Source organism: Capricornis sumatraensis, chromosome 2 (genome assembly GCF_032405125.1).
Source record: "Capricornis sumatraensis isolate serow.1 chromosome 2, serow.2, whole genome shotgun sequence".
NCBI classification, from domain to species: domain Eukaryota; kingdom Metazoa; phylum Chordata; class Mammalia; order Artiodactyla; family Bovidae; genus Capricornis; species Capricornis sumatraensis.
The window spans coordinates 210,145,783-210,160,930 of NC_091070.1; the positions used below are offsets into that span (position 1 = coordinate 210,145,783).

The following is a 15,148-nucleotide window of genomic DNA, read 5'->3' on the forward strand; positions in this document are numbered from 1 at the left end:
GTGGTAGAGGATACACCAGCTTTGCAGGGGCCCAGGTCTGGCAGGCGGAGCTCACACCCTGCGTGTCACCACAATCCTAGAAACGCGGTCACCCGATCTCCCTGAGCCTCTCACCTTCACCTTTCTCAGTCCCGGTGTTAAAATGGGTCAGAGAGCTTACAGATGGCGGGCCACACACCCCTCGTGGCAGAAGTGGTGTGGTGGGGGGATTTGTCCAGAATGTCATTGGCCGTCCCGTAGTGGCCTGGACCCACTTGTCCCTGTGAAGTGCCCAAAGCCACAGTGGTCACAGGACAAGGAGCTCTGGGGAGGGGCCTGGGGCACCAGACCTGGCAGTGCCAGCCCCAGGTGCCCCTCCGAGCACAGCCTGTCTCCAGCCCCACCTGGTACTGGCTCCGCAGACAGCCTTCCTGGAGCTCACTGCCTGGTGGGGCCGACCGGGGAGCAGGTGTCACTGTATTGAGGCCAGTGTGCAGAGGACTGAGGGGCCGAGACTCTGGCCGTCTCAGTCAGTTCCTGAAGGACGAGCAGAGGTTTGCCAGCCTGAGACAACAGTGGTGAAAACCTGGTCCCAGGAGCTGTGCAGGGACAAGGGAAGCTGGGAGCTCCAGCGCTGAGTGAGCCCTTGAGCAGCCGAGAGAGGGTTAGAAACCCGGGAGGAGCGGCCCCGGGGGCCACACCCAGCTCCCAGCACAGCACTGCCTCTCGATTACCCTCGAGGCCCTGAGCACACGTCCCTGTGATTATGCACCCGTTCCGTTAGTTGTGTATCGAGAAGCTTCCGTGGAACCAGGCGCTTTGAGTTTCTGCATCCTCGTCCGTGGAAGCAGAGATGGTTACACTTCCCTGCAGACACTGGGCTTCCCAGGTGGGCTGCTGCTGTTGCTAAGTCACTTTAGTCGTGTCCGACTCTGTGCGACCCCAAAGACGGCAGCCCACCAGGCTCCCCCGTCCCTGGGATTCTCCAGACAAGAATACTGGAGTGGGTTGCCATTTCCTTCTCCAATGCGTAAGAGTGAAAAGTCAAAGTGAAGTCGCTTAGTTGTGTCCGACTCTTAGCGACCCCATCGACTGCAGCTCACCAGGCTCCTCCATCCATGGGATTCTCCAGGCAAGAGTACTGGAGTGGGCTGCCATTGCCTTCTCCGCCAGGTGGGCTAGTGGTAAAGAACCCACCTGCCAATGCAGGAGACATAAGAGACACGGGTTCGATCCCCTGGGTTGGGAAGATTCCCCTGGAGAAGGGCATGGCAACCCATTTCGGTATTCTTGTCTGGAGAACCCCATGGACAGAGGAGCCTGGTGGGCTATAATCCAAGGGGTTGCAAAGAGTCAGACGTGATGGAAGCAACTTTAGCATGCATGCATGCAGATACTGGCTCCAGACATGGGACTACCTACAGGGTTTGGCCCCTCATAAGCGTGCCTGATGCGAGCCAGCCAGGCTGCGGGCCTGACGTGTTCTCCCTCTGGAGATGAGGCCCACTATGTGGAGAGTGGCCGGCAAGGATGTCCCGCAGAGCCCCAGCCCCAGCTAGGTGGTGCATGAGGAGAGGCGGTGGCGGAGAGCACAGACCATCCCAGCCCTGGGAGTGCATTGTCTTCGTGTTGGGGGACTGGGTCCTGGCCTGCTGAGGGACGCTGGGTGCTTTTGGGCGCATGCCATCGGGCTTCTGTGGTGCTAACCAGACCAGCACTGCAGGCCTCTTTGTCTCCACTGGTAGTTTAGCTACCGGCTCCCATTTTTCCAGGGCCTCTAGGTTCTGAGAATGTAGTCGGAAGGTCACGCCTGTCTTGAGTAATGCCAGCGTAGCTATAGCAGCTCTTTCATGAGTGTGTGTGCATGTCTGTGTGTGTGTATCACGTGCGTGCGTGCACACCCATCAGTGTGTTTTCTTGGGACTGCAGAGCACCCACACCTCATCAGACCCTGGTTCTTAGCAGCACATTCTCTACTCCGATAATCCCTTTGCTGTGTCTTGGGCAGACAGATGCTGGCCGGCTCTTGCTTGAGTCATGGGTGCCAGGAAGGCATGGGAGGTACTGCGGAGACCCGTGCCAACTGCCCAGCTCCTACTCCCAAGTGTCAGCGGGCACACCCCTCCCTGCTTAGGGCCTTGCTCTCATCCTCAAGAGTCGAGGGTGAGCCTGGAAGAGGTCCAGCCCCTTTTGCCCATCAGGCCAGGCCCTAACTCCAGCTGGAGAGGCAGCAGACAAGCTGGAAGCACGCAGCACATCAGCGCTCCCAGGGGAGGAAACAGGAGAAGGGTTTGCAGGGCAACTGTGACAGCAAGCTCCCCGGCTATGGCTGAAGGGCAAGGATTACAGTCCCCTCTGGGGGTTATGTGAGGTTCACCATGCGTTCTTTCTCCATCCTCCTTTCCGCGTGGGTGTGTTTGCACACCCAGTTTCCTAGAAAATGAGACACACTGTGGTAGCCCAGAGGGCCATAGCTGAAGGGTGACTCACTGAGCAGGCCCTGCTGACGCCGAGTCCCCTCCCTGCACCCCTGCCACCCTTGCCCCTCCTGCCAGGACCAGCCTGGGGGAGTCTGGGCTCCCCAGGATCAGTGCTTCGCCGACCAAAGTGATGGTGGCAGAGCAGGGAGCAGGGCCAGGCGTCGGGAGGGCTGGAGCAGACTGTGCGGCTTCCTGTGGGAGAGGCTCCAGCTCAGCCCTGCGGGCCCGCCCCGCAGATGCTAGGCCGAGCTTTCCTCGAGCCCAGCGCGCGGAGGGCTGTCCACAGAGCAGAGCAGAAGGCCAAGGCGGGCAGGTGCGCCCCAGGGCCTGTCGTCACACTGTGGCTCCTCTCGCCCACCGCCTCTGCACAGTCTTCCCCTGGGGTCTCCAAGGGTAGCCCGCGCCAGCTGTGCCCCCCGTCTGAGGATGAGATGTACTCGCAGCTGGCCCTGGTCATCAGTCACTAGTTGTCAGGCCCTGGATCCAGCGTTTTCCCTGGGATCTGCTTGTTAAATCCCAACACAGCCCTGGGAGTTAGGTGCTGATATTTTCCGTTTTACAGATGAGAAAATTTGAGGTTTAGCAAAAAATGAAATAACATGCCCAAGATCACCCAGCCAGGCAGGGGCAGAGCCAAGACTGGAACCCAGGGATCTGACTCCCAAGCCTACCAGACTATCCCCCAAGTTGTCCTCCTCCCAGTGTCTTGGGCCTCCAGCTGCCGTGGCCAGCTCTGACCATGGGGAAAAGGCAGTGTGTGTACTCTGTGGGGCCCTCGTGGACGAAAAGCCTTGGCAGTCACGTATTCAGGACAGTGACGAGGGTGGGTCCAAGCGGGAGCAGTTCCACTTCTTGACGTGACCTGTGCCCGAGACCCTTCACCAATCCCCGTCTCGGGCTCTTGCCGCCCTGGGGGCCACCAGGCTGGTTTCTGTGGCATGTGCCAGGGCAGGCTTGTATGGAGAGCGAGAGTCAGCGTTTCCATTTGGAACGCCAGGGACAGAGCGGCCTTTGTTTTTGCACCAAGCCCTTGCCAGCAGAACTCCCCGAGAAAGCTGGAGGGCTCTGGGAGCCTCATGCACAAGCCCCCGGTGCAGCTTTCCTTCCTACCGTCCTCCCAGGCGTCCCTGCTCAGCCTGCTGACGCGGGAGCCAGCACGTGGCCTTGCTTGCCTGTGGGTGGAGAGGCCCCTGCCTCCCTGCACCCCCACCGTGGCAGACTGTATCCCCTCTGGGCCGGCGACTTTTGTTCTCATTGTGACTTCCTAGAAAGGATCGGAGCCCAAAGCTCCTCTCACCACGACTCTCAGATGGGGCTCTTTGGTTTTCTAGTCAGTGCAGAGTCTCTGGTACCACACAAAGGGGTGAGTTAGCTTGAATGGATCGGAAGGGAAAGTCAGGGGCTGGGCACCATCCAGGGACCCTGTGGGCACCTGACCAGTGTCACTCAGGGTGCAGACTCTGGGCGGTCAGACAGACCTGGGTTGGATCCTGCTCCTCTGCTCACTAGCTGTGTGACCCTGAACAAGTCCCTCCACTTCTCTGGGTGTCCTAACTGCATCCTCTGTGCAGTGGGCAGTGAGAAAGTCTCCATCGTAGGCTGCTATGAGGCGTGAATGCAAACAGCCCCTGTTGGGCACATAAGCCCAGATAAGGGTCTGCTCTCAGTAGGCATTAGTGTTTAGCACTAGTCAGTGATAATGTGATAGTACTTAATCCTAAGAGTGATGACCGAAGAAATCAGCCCCCGGGGGACAAGGTGGTCCTCAGGGAGGCCTCCAGGACTCTGCCGGAGTCCTCATGGGTGAGTGAGGGAGCTGAACTGCACCTCCAGTCCCTCCCAACCTAGATACTATGTGAACTTGTTGAAGAAATCTCCACAGTTGTTCCAGGCCCTAAGCTGTAACCCCAGGACTCAGGAAGGGCGCAGGTTCAGGGGAGCACTCTGAAGCTTCCCTGGGCAGAGTGACTCTGGTCCCTGCAGGGACAGTTCACCAGGTATCAGCCCTGGTGACTGGCCTGTGTCCGCACCGCCGATGGCACTCCCCATGCGGCCCCAGGGAAGATGAGGCGAGCTACGGGAACAGAAGAGGATGCGGGTGTGGTTCCTCTGCCCTGGGACGAGAGGTGGGGGCAGCCAGGGGTATAGACACTGAGGTTTGTTCACTCTCTGCCTTCTGCCCCCCAGGACGCATCGGATAACCATCACCAACTTCTGCCTCGGGAAGCATCTCGTGAGTGAAGGGGACCTCTTGAAGGACCAGCGTGGGAGTCCTGCCTACATCAGTCCAGATGTGCTCAGCGGTATGTGCGGGGAGCCAGCAGCAGCCCCGGGGGCCTCACCCAGCCAGGCTCTGCAGCCGTTGACTCAGGCAGCAGACTGGATCTGTGCCCCGGGCGAGGTGCTAGGGCTCCAGCAGTGGCCCAGACCAGTACTGCCCGCCCAGGTCCAAACCATGGGGTCTCATGGAGGAAGATGGCAGTCAGTACACTAATTACTCTCTGAGATTAGTGCTCAGAAGGACAGAAACGTGATTTCTGTGAGTGTGAGAAACAGGCACTCGAAGGCCTTGAGCTGTATCTTGAGGGTAATAGGAACCCCCTGGGGAGGGGGCAGCACCGCACATGTGAAGAGCCCCCCGAGGCACCACTCAGAAAGTTCAAGGGGAGACGCGTGGGGGCCACACCACGCCAGGCCCGGCAGAGGCCCTGTTGAGAAAACGTCATCCTTGATTTCAAGTCCCAAATGAGGCCTTTGAACGGGTCTTCATGGAGGTTACTGCGATGAGACTTGCATCTCAAAGATGCCACTCCCTTTGTCTATTTGTGCACCCATTTATTCTGCTGGTGTTTGCTGAGGGCCTGCCATGAACAAGGCTTTGTTCTAGACACTTCGGATACAGCAGTGAACAGACAACACCCTGCCTCCGTGGCTGAGACAGGTAGTAGTGCCCAGAACAAGTCACTTATGTTAGCTACCACCTTCTGATCGTCCCGTTGGTGCCGGATGCTGCACTGAGCCACGTGACAGGCATCCTCTGTTTAAAACCACACAGCTACCCCATGAGGTAGACTTTTTACAGATGAGAAAATTGAGGCTCGGAGAGACCAGACCTCTTGTTTACAGTCACGGCTAATAGTTCACCAGAAACCTGAGGCATCCCCCTCTGCCAGGGCTGCCTTCTGCCCAAACCCGCACTCCTGCTTCACCATAGGCTTTCTTTCCCTTCTTGCTGGTCCTTTGCCAAACTGAGGTTGCTCTGTCCTGATCGCTCCAAGGGCTCACCCCCGCTGCCATCCCTCCATCGTGAAGGTTCCAGGGTTGTCTCTGGGGCCTGTTGTCCCCAGCACTCACACGTGCCTCCCTCCTCACAGTAACAGTTGTCACCTGTCTTCCCAGGGAACAGGCTACTCCACTTGCCACAACCATCTGCAGTCTCCTTGGAGGCCTCCCAGCTGAGGGCTCTGCTGGAGCGCCAGGCCTCTCACAGGACATTGCAGAGGGCAGTGGTGCCACCTCCCGGGCCTGGAGATGGGGCTTGGAGTCACAGTGGCCTCTGCGAGAAGGATCTGGGTGCCAGGGGCGTATCCCAGCTCCCTGAGCACCCCTGCCCCACAGCCCAGCCTAGATGCACCCTGCATGGGCATCCGGAAGGCCTCCCACTAGGTGCAGAGCCAGGAGGAAGACCCAGGCCCCTCCCTCAGCCCAGAGCTGTGAGGTGGGGTCTGTGAGTGGGGGGACGGGTTGCCTCTGGTGGAGTCTCCTCGGCAGCCAGCCCGGGGTGGTCTGCATATGTAGCCACTCCCATCTGCTGCCCGAGGCCTCTCTCAGGCTCCTCCAGGCAGATACCAGTCCTGGAGAATGAAACAAAGGAACCCCCCTGCCTCAGAAAGAGACCTGGACCGGAAGACGGAGACCAGGCTCTGAGACTGGCCGTGTTAATTACGCAGCTGTGCGCCTTGGCCCTCAGCCCCGTCTCTGAGCCTCAGTCTCCCGCTGGGTTAAAAGCTGAAAGCAGTCCCGCCTGCCCCCATTGTTAAGAGGACGAAGTGGGGTGACTCAAGTGGGTTCTGATCTCAAGTTTGCCTTTCATTGATTCTGTGTGCTAAGCACAGACCTCGGCACCAGGCATGACAGACGGACATGGCCTTGCCCCCACAGTTCATGGTCTGGTTAATACCTGTGTGACCTTGGGAATGGTAACTGACCTCTCTGGGCCTCTATTTTCTCATCTCTGGAATCAGGATGATAATAGCCCCTACTTCCTTAGGTCCCAGTGGGATTAAGTAAGCCCTTAACCTAGTGTGTGGCTCAATGAACCATAGCCGGCATTGTCATTATCAAAACAAAAGCTTGAAGTTCAGTGTTCCCTCAAAAGTCAGCACTCAGGGAGAAATCGCCTGATGGTTAGAGCTCCTGGGAGAGCTCATCTGCTGACGGGGCTGGACCAGCGCCCAGGAACCCAGGCAGATCAGGGCAGAGCTGGTGCTGTGGGGAGGCGGCATGAGGCCTGCCCCAGGGGTGGGCTGCACAAGGCCAGGTGAGACCCCTTCTCCTCGTGGAGCATGCAAGATGGGGCATCCCCCTGTGAAGCTGGGTCTCCAGAGCACGAGCAGGAACCAGCCCGAGGAGTGAAGGAAGAAGGCGCCTTGCTGAAGCTCAGGGGCAGGGCCAGTGTGCTTGCTCTAGGAGGAAGCACAGGAGGGTGACTGGAAGTGAGGGTGCCCGGGTGGAGGGGGGTCCCCTGGGTAGGACTCCTGGGAGTGCCAGGGAAGGGTGTGCAGGGCTGTTCTTCCCCAGCCCTGGGCTGAGCACGCGTGTGTCTGTGCGCCCTGCAGGCCGGCCGTACCGGGGCAAGCCCAGCGACATGTGGGCCCTGGGCGTGGTGCTGTTCACCATGCTGTATGGCCAGTTCCCCTTCTACGACAGCATCCCACAGGAGCTCTTCCGCAAGATCAAGGCCGCGGAGTACACCATCCCCGAGTGAGTCCCCCCTCCCTGGGCGCTGGCCCGTCAGGCTCGAGGGGCAGAAACAGCACGGGGAGGCTTGGGGTCCTGGGCCGAGACCCGGCACCAGCGCACCCCACCTGAGTGCCCGCTGCCCTTCTCTCCTGCATCAGGGATGGACGGGTTTCTGAGAACACCGTGTGTCTCATCCGGAAACTGCTCGTCCTCGACCCTCAGCAGCGCCTGGCCGCCGCCGACGTCCTGGAGGCCCTCAGTTCCATCATCGCGTCGTGGTACGTCGGCCGGACCAGAGCTGGGTCCTGCCCACCCGTGGGCACTGCCCTGCCTCCCCAGAGAGGTCGCCTGAGGTTGGGCCTGTCTCTCCACCAGGCAGAGTCAGGTCTCCAGATGGTCCTGTTGGGCAGGGTTGGAGGACGCAGGCAGAACTCAGGATTGAGCATCTCCCGTGTGCCAGTCGATGCCAGCTCTAGGATGGGCCTTATCTCCCTGAGTTCTCACCGCAGCCTGCAAGATAGAAGTTGCCCTCACTTACTGGGCGAGAAAGCTGAGGCTCGGAGCAGCAGAGGCAGTGGTGTCAGGAAGGGGCTCTGGGCGCTCAGCCCAGGTCTGCTGACTCCAGCCAAGTCTCAGAGCAGTGGGAACTGGCCCTGCTGGGCTCCTGGCAGCCAGGCCGTGGGGAGAAGGGCCGGGCTGCCTGGAGCCAGCCTCGCTCATCTGCCTTCCTTGCAGGCAGTCCCTGTCTTCTCTGAGCGGGCCTCTGCAGGTGGTTCCTGACATCGACGACCAAATGAGCAATGCAGACAGCTCCCAGGAGGTGAGTTGGGGACGGCAGCCAGGCCGTTTGGCCGAGTCCTGGGGTACCAGCCCTCCAGGCAGGGCAGACTGGGCAGGGCAGGGCAGAGGTGGCAGCTCCTGGCAGGGTGCCGGGCCTCCTTGGCCTCTCCCCAGCCCTTGGAGCTGAAACGGGAGCCTCAAGTTCCTCAGCCTGAGCCGCCCGGGGCCTGCCTCGTGTCTGGCTCAGTTGGCAGTTCCGTGGCCTGAGAGTGGGGCGGTAGGGCAGCCGAGGTGGAGGCCCCGGGGCAGGGTGGCCTCACAGTGGCCCAGCCTGGCCCTCCCTCAGCTTCCTCTTCCTGCCCAGGCCCTGGCTCTGCCACACGCTGGCCATCTATACGGCCGCACTTGTCTGCCCCTCTGACTCACAGGGTTCTCTCTCGCCCTTCCTGCTTTTCGTTTTTCAGATGATTAATTTTCTCCCGGTTTTCTCTCCTCCCGTCCCTTGCACTGAAAAAAGTGTTGAGCTGGGGGCAGGGGCTGGGCCCAGGGTGCCCAGCAGCAGCCGGCGGGTGATCTTAGGGTGCCCCCTGGAGGGCAGGGCTTGCTGAGTCCCTGGGAGGGAAGCTGTAAGGACCCTCCCTCTCTGGGCCACCTTGAGTCCCCCACAGCGAGCACTGGACAGGGGGACCAGGTGGAGCCAGCCCAGGACCACAGCAGAGCCCCCCTGTCCTCGAAGAATTTCAGAACCCTGCCCCTGGCTCCCAGGGCTGTTTAGCAGCTAAAAATAATCACCTCTAGCAAGCAGTGAGGGCCCCCAGTACATCTCATTCAGTCCTTACCGCAGGCCTGTGCAGCCTGTGTTCTTATTTCACTAAAGAGGAAACAGATTCAGAGAGGGAAAGTAACCTCCCCAAAGCCACACGGCTCAGAATCAACCACAGCCTGATTCCACAGCCCTGCTCTGCACCCCTCCTCCAGCACTGGGACCTCCCATTTCAGTGTGTGACTATGCGTGGCCTTCTCCAGGGACCTCAGCCTGGGGCAGGACAGGGAAACGGTTGCCCATGCACTGAGCGCCCTCGCCCTAGGCCACTCTCTTAACGCTTGACCTGCACTGGTCCCTGGGGGACCTCGGGGAGGGGAGTGTACCGCCCTACTGCACAGGGCGGGCACCAGGTCTCCTGAGGGAACGTGACCTCTCCCACGGTCAGCGGGTTAGGGGAGGTCACAGGTCTGAGGGGCCAGCACGGCGAGATCCAGGTTGGCTGGGGAGCTTCAGGGATGCCCCTGTTCTCGGCCACTACTAGACCGGGCCCAGGAGGGTGGTGCCTGGGGAGGGAGCCTCTTGAGGCAGGCCAGCTAACACACCCCCTGCTCTGCTCTCTTGCACGCTCGCCTGTCGCCTGTCGCTCGGCCCACCTGTCTCCGCTGTGAAGGCGAAGGTAGCCGAGGAGTGCTCCCAGTACGAGTTTGAGAACTACATGCGGCAGCAGCTGCTGCTGGCTGAGGAGAAGAGCTCCGTGCACGAGGCCCGCAGCTGGGTGCCCAAGCGGCAGTCGGGGGCGGGGGTGCCGCCCGTGCGCCGGCTGGGCCACGACGCGCAGCCTGTGAACCCCCTGGACGCGGCCATCCTGGCCCAGCGCTACCTGCGGAAATAGCAGCCTCGGGCAGGGGCACCGGCGCCCACCCACCACCTCTTCCCGGCCCCCAGCCAGCGGCCCCGCCGCCCCGCCGCAGTGCTGAACTCTCTCCCGGGCTGTGCCGGGGGCGGGGCAGGGACAGCCCAGGTCACACGTCGGGTCAGCAGAGGTACCGCGAAGCTACCTTTTGGAATGATTGCTTGATTGTTTGTTTTTTTTTAATCTGAGAAGCCTAGATAACTAATCTGCTTTTAATCATAACGTTTTAATCTACCTCTGTCTCTTTAACCATGCTGTCTCTGGACTGAGTGAGGAGGAGGAGGGAGCCCGCCCGCCACAACCCCCACCCCACCCCCTGACCCCCAGGGGGCAGCTGCCCCCCAACAGTCCACATAAGCTGAAAGTGCAGCTCATTGCTGGGTCCCCACAAGAACACCCACTCCCCACTGCCCTCCCAGGCCCCTCACAGTCTGTTTTCATCCCTCCCCTTCTGACCCCAGGCCCCTCAGTCCAAGCTTTGGAAAACTCTCACCTCATCTTAAGCGGAATCAAATATATTTATTTTTGTACTGAAACCAGCTTCTCTGCCATCTCTAGGTGGTTCGGCCCGTGGCCACTCGCTGCCCCCAGCCTGGCTGGACAGGAGGGGAGCCCACAGCCCCCAGTGGGCCCCTTCCTCAGCCCCGGGCTCAGAAGCCCCTTCTTGCCGGCCCCCTCCATCTCCAGCCCACCAGTCCCTCCTTGTCTCCGGTGATGAGGAAGCCTAGACTGGCTTCTCTTTCTCCCAGCTCAGCTTCTCTGAGGTGCTGTACACCTGCATTAGCCCTGGTTTCCTCCTCCACCCCTCGCCGTGGTACCGAGGTGACTCTGACCCGGATGGGAAGGGGTGCCCTCGGCCAGCTGTGAGCACGGCCGGCACCCCTCTGTGTTCAGAGAAGAGCAGGGGCATCTCCCCCACTGCCCCTTCCTCGTAACAGAGGCAGTGTCTCTCCCAGCAGACCACCAGTCGCCAGGGTCCTTCCTGGGGGGCTGCAGGGCTCACGAGGGAGACCTGTAGGGACCGGGGGCCCTGCCTGGCTTGAGAACAGCCCCGCTGCCCTTTTGAGCCGAGATTTTGAAGTGGATGCCCGTCTTGCCAGAAAACCCTGTTCTCACCAGAATGCCCCCCTGCCTGCTCTCCCGCACTGGACTTGGCCCTGCCCAGTGCCAAGCAGAGGCCCTCCCCTGACCTGCCCGCCCCCCCAGCCCTTCAGAGCAGCCGAGTGTCCCCCTCCAGGCCGCCTTGGGCCCTCGGCCCTGCCCTGCCTGCCCAGTGGGGGAGGGGACCGAGGCCCGTGTGACCTTGTTCCCCGGCGTGTGAGCTGCACCCTCCCCAAAAGCTGACTCACTGTGAGTGACTTGGGCAAGGTCCCAAAAAAAAAAAAAAAAAAAAAAACCTCCTTGTGCCTCAGTTTCCCCATCTGGAAAAAATGGGGCCACCTCTTGCCAGCAGTAGCAGGGCCGCCCACATCCCCTTCCTCTCCCCCAACCCCGGCACGCGGGCGCCTCAGCCTCTGCCTCAGTGGGTCCATGGGAGCCCGCCTGAGCCCAGCACTCGCCCCCGCTGAGCACCAGGCAGGCCCCCCTCAGCCATCCTGAGAGCCAGGGTCTCGCGCGGGTGGGGTGGGGGTGGGATGCCCTCTTTTCTATATTTATTTCAAAAAAGAAGTCTCCTAAAGGAGTGGAAATGCAGTCCCGCCCAGGGCTCCCAGCATCCGTGACTGTCTTTCTGTGAGGGCCTCACCCGAGCCCCTTGTCCGGCAGCCCGCCCAGACCCTCCGGGCCCGCTCGCCTGGTGGTCCTTCTCAAAGCAATATCCTCCGGGTCCGCAAAAGCCTGTCAGACAGACTGGTCCCGTCCAAGGTCAGCCCATCCGTCTGATTAATTTCTGGCAAAGCAAACGAAAGGAGGCTGGGTCTGCCCTCACTGGGTGTCACGCGCTGAGAGAAGTCCTACTGTAAAGAAAAAAAACGGAAAAAGTCACAAAAAAGTTTGTATAAAGTCATATTTTTGTACTACATGGGGACTCTTCCTGCATGTCAGCAATAAAACTTCCTACCTGGAGCCGCGTGGTCTGCATGTCCTTGCCTCCTCGCCACATCCCCGTCCCTCCCACCCAGCCAGGCAGAGCAGGACTCCTTCACTCTGGGCTCTGCCGCCAGGTGCCCTGGATGGGTGCCCCACCCCCCCGACTCCACCCCAGCAGCCATCGCGCCCTCGAAGCAGGGAGGGGGCCAGAACCACCCAACATTCTCCCAGCCTGCTTTGGTCCAGCTTCCTGCCAAGTCCCAAGGGGGACTCTGCCTGGCTTGGCTCAGCCCCGACCTGGGCAGGAAGGATGTGTCCCAGAGCAGCTGCCACCAGCAGAGCATTGATCCTCTCTCACCACCAACCCCCTAGCTGGGGTGAGGGAACCCTAGCCAGACAGACCGCCCATGTGCCCATCCAGGGCAGCTGGGGTAAAAAGGGCCAGGCCAGGCTTTTTCCTACACCACCCTCCCCTCCATAGGAAACCAACGGGGGGGTGGGGGTGGGGGGATCCTTCCTTCCTTCACCTAAATTTAGACTCTGCAAATTGAGCACTCAAGCTAGAGGCGGACTGGTCCTGTCCCCAGCATCCCCCACAGCACACAGGCAGACCCACTTGTGTGTTCAGGAACCTGCACAGACCCAGGTCACAAAAGGAACAGCGGTCCATGCCCCTTCCCAAGCGGGTGTCCACACAGCAAGCGGGGGCAGCACCCCTCCAGGGTTCTGTGGGAAGGCCCTGATTCTCTGAAGGTTCTTCAGAGCGGGCCCCCAGGCCTCCACCTTTCCCTCCTCCCACAGCTACCCCAGCAGCCAAGCGGCCCCCATTTTCCTGGCCACTCCCGAGCCTACACAAATGTTCCTTTTTCCTGATCTGTCTCACTGTCCCAGGCCAGAAGCTGCCGGCACTCCCTGCCCACCCCGGCCACACTCAGCTCCACAAGCCACACCCCCGGGGCACTTATCTCCATCTCAGCCTCCCTCCTGCACCCCTGGCCCAATCAGCCTCTGTTCTGAGCACAGGTGTCACCTGGGCACCTACATGTCAGGCTTACATTCAGCACCACCCGAGCACCAGGACTCCTTGGCTCATTGAGTCCTCGGCACCTAATACTGAGGGCCACAGCTCTCACACCAGAACTGAGGCTTCATTGACTTAAACTTCTCAGATTCCCCCTTTACCAGTATTTTTTGTGTGAGCCCTGAAAGCAAAGCCAGGAGGAAAGTACCAGAAAGGCAGGTGTGATCAAAGCCTCCTATGCTCCTGAGGGGTCAACCAAGAACCGAGATGTTCCCACCGTGTTAGTGACTGCCTGGTCCCCAGTGTCCTCCGGGAGAGCAGCTTCAGAGAGAAGCCAGCCGGGAGCTGTGCCTGGCCATGTCCACTGGGTCTTCCCTCACCCCTTCCCCTCCTTTATTTCCCATCATTGTGCTTATCACAGCCTGTTACTACAAGATACGTGTGGTTAGTGATGATATCCCCCCACTGAAATGTTGAGCTCCATGAGAGACAGGAGGCTTTTCCATGTGTCCATGTTGGGGTAGGGAATTGGGGGCTGGTTATCACAATGATGGGGGTAGGGGGTAGGGGGTGAGAGGGTGCTGCTGGCATTTAGGGGGCTGGGGCCAGGGACTCCAGACAACCCGAGAAGGCAGGCAGATTCTACATCCTGCTCAACACAAGTGAAAAAATGTGTTTATAATTATCAGAGCCAAGAATCTAATACCATTTTATACATAAACACAGAGATTTGTGTATCCATAATATACACTAAATTTTCTGGGAAGGCAACTACTGTGTAAAGTGGAAGATATGCGTACTTTTTTTTCAGAACTTTACCAAGAGTTCACCACCATTTCAGACACTGACATAGTATCTCAGGTCGGCACCTTCAGCTGTCACCTTCCTGGCAATTAATCAGTTCACAAATACACATTACCCTTTATTTCTTTCATATATATTACAGGACAAAAATATATGTATATCTGTAAACTATATTATCTATATTAATTATATAATTTGATTTAATTATATATTACTTTTGATTTGATTATATATTGATTTTAATTAGAGGTGGGCATATTAGCCATAAATTTCATTTCCAGAGCACGCAAGAAGCAATAGAAAATATCATGGGGACTTCCCCGGTGATCCAGTTGCTAAGAATCCACCTTCCAATGCAGGGGATGCTGGTTCGATTCCTAGTCAGGGAACCAAGATCCCCCATGCTGTGGTGCAACTGAGCCCACGTGCCATGGAGCCCACGTGCTTGACCAGAGAGAAGCCCCCTGCACTGCAACAATGGACCCCACATGCTACAACTAAGGCCTGATGCAGCCAAAATAATAAAAAAGAAAATATCAAGAAAAGGCAGCTTTGGGTCTGACAGATGGGGAGAACCACGGCCTAGAACTGCCCTGTGGAAGACTGGTAGGGAACACGGATCTGAAGTTCAAATCCAGGCCCCGTTAATTTCCATCCCTGTGACTGCACACAGGACACTCGACCTCTCTCTGAGCCTCACTTTCCTTCTCTGTAAAATGCGAGTCACACATGTGTACTTACGACTGACTCACTTTGCTATTAGTTTCACAGCAAGAAACTAACACAACACTGTGAAGTAGCTGTACTCCAATAAAAATGAATTTTAGAAACAGAGGCTACACTACAACCCACACAGGGTTAGTGAGAGGATCTGAAGGGTTGAGATAAGCACAGTGCTTAGCAGGGCGCCAGATACCTAAAAGATACTCAACATCCCTAACTGTGATGACTCCCATCTCAGACCTGCACAGTTTCTCTTCCCAGCAGCTGTCCTGGGTGCTGAGGGGGCATTCAGAGGGCTAGACAGGTCTTAGGAGGCCTTAAGTGAGTCCCTTTCTTCCCACCACCCGAGAGCTAGGCAGCCTTTGAACCCCCAGTGGGGTGAAGCCCTGGTGTCAGCAGCAGAGCAGCCAGGCTGGTCCCCACCTGGGCCCCTGGGGAAGGGGGCAGAGTCAGGCTTTGCCTTGGGCCCTGAATATGCCAGGCTTCCCAAGGGCCCTCCCAGAGGCTCTGAATCGCTCAGCCTTCTGATCACCCCTTCACTTCAGTTCAGTCCGACTCTTTGCCACCCCATGGGCTGCAACATGCAAGGCCTCCCTGTCCACCACCAACTCTTGGAGCTTGCTCCAGCTCATGTCCATCGAGTCAGTGATGCCATCCAACCATCTCATCCTCTCTCGTCCCCTTCTCCCACT

The 15,148-nt window shown here is 58.8% G+C and overlaps 1 protein-coding gene across 2 annotated transcripts in view; it reads left to right on the forward strand.

Annotated features, from left to right (window-relative positions):
* Positions 1–11,910, forward strand: part of STK40 (serine/threonine kinase 40) — a 37,653-nt gene extending 25,743 nt beyond the window's left edge. For both annotated transcript variants that reach the window (XM_068963653.1, XM_068963652.1), the window contains exons 7-11: positions 4,647–4,762; positions 7,298–7,442; positions 7,580–7,699; positions 8,157–8,241; positions 9,638–11,910. In XM_068963653.1, the coding sequence (XP_068819754.1) occupies positions 4,647–4,762; positions 7,298–7,442; positions 7,580–7,699; positions 8,157–8,241; positions 9,638–9,859 (688 nt within the window). In that variant the 3' untranslated portion in view covers positions 9,860–11,910. The remainder of the gene's footprint in view (positions 1–4,646; positions 4,763–7,297; positions 7,443–7,579; positions 7,700–8,156; positions 8,242–9,637) is intronic.
* The last annotated feature ends 3,238 nt before the right edge of the window (positions 11,911–15,148 follow it).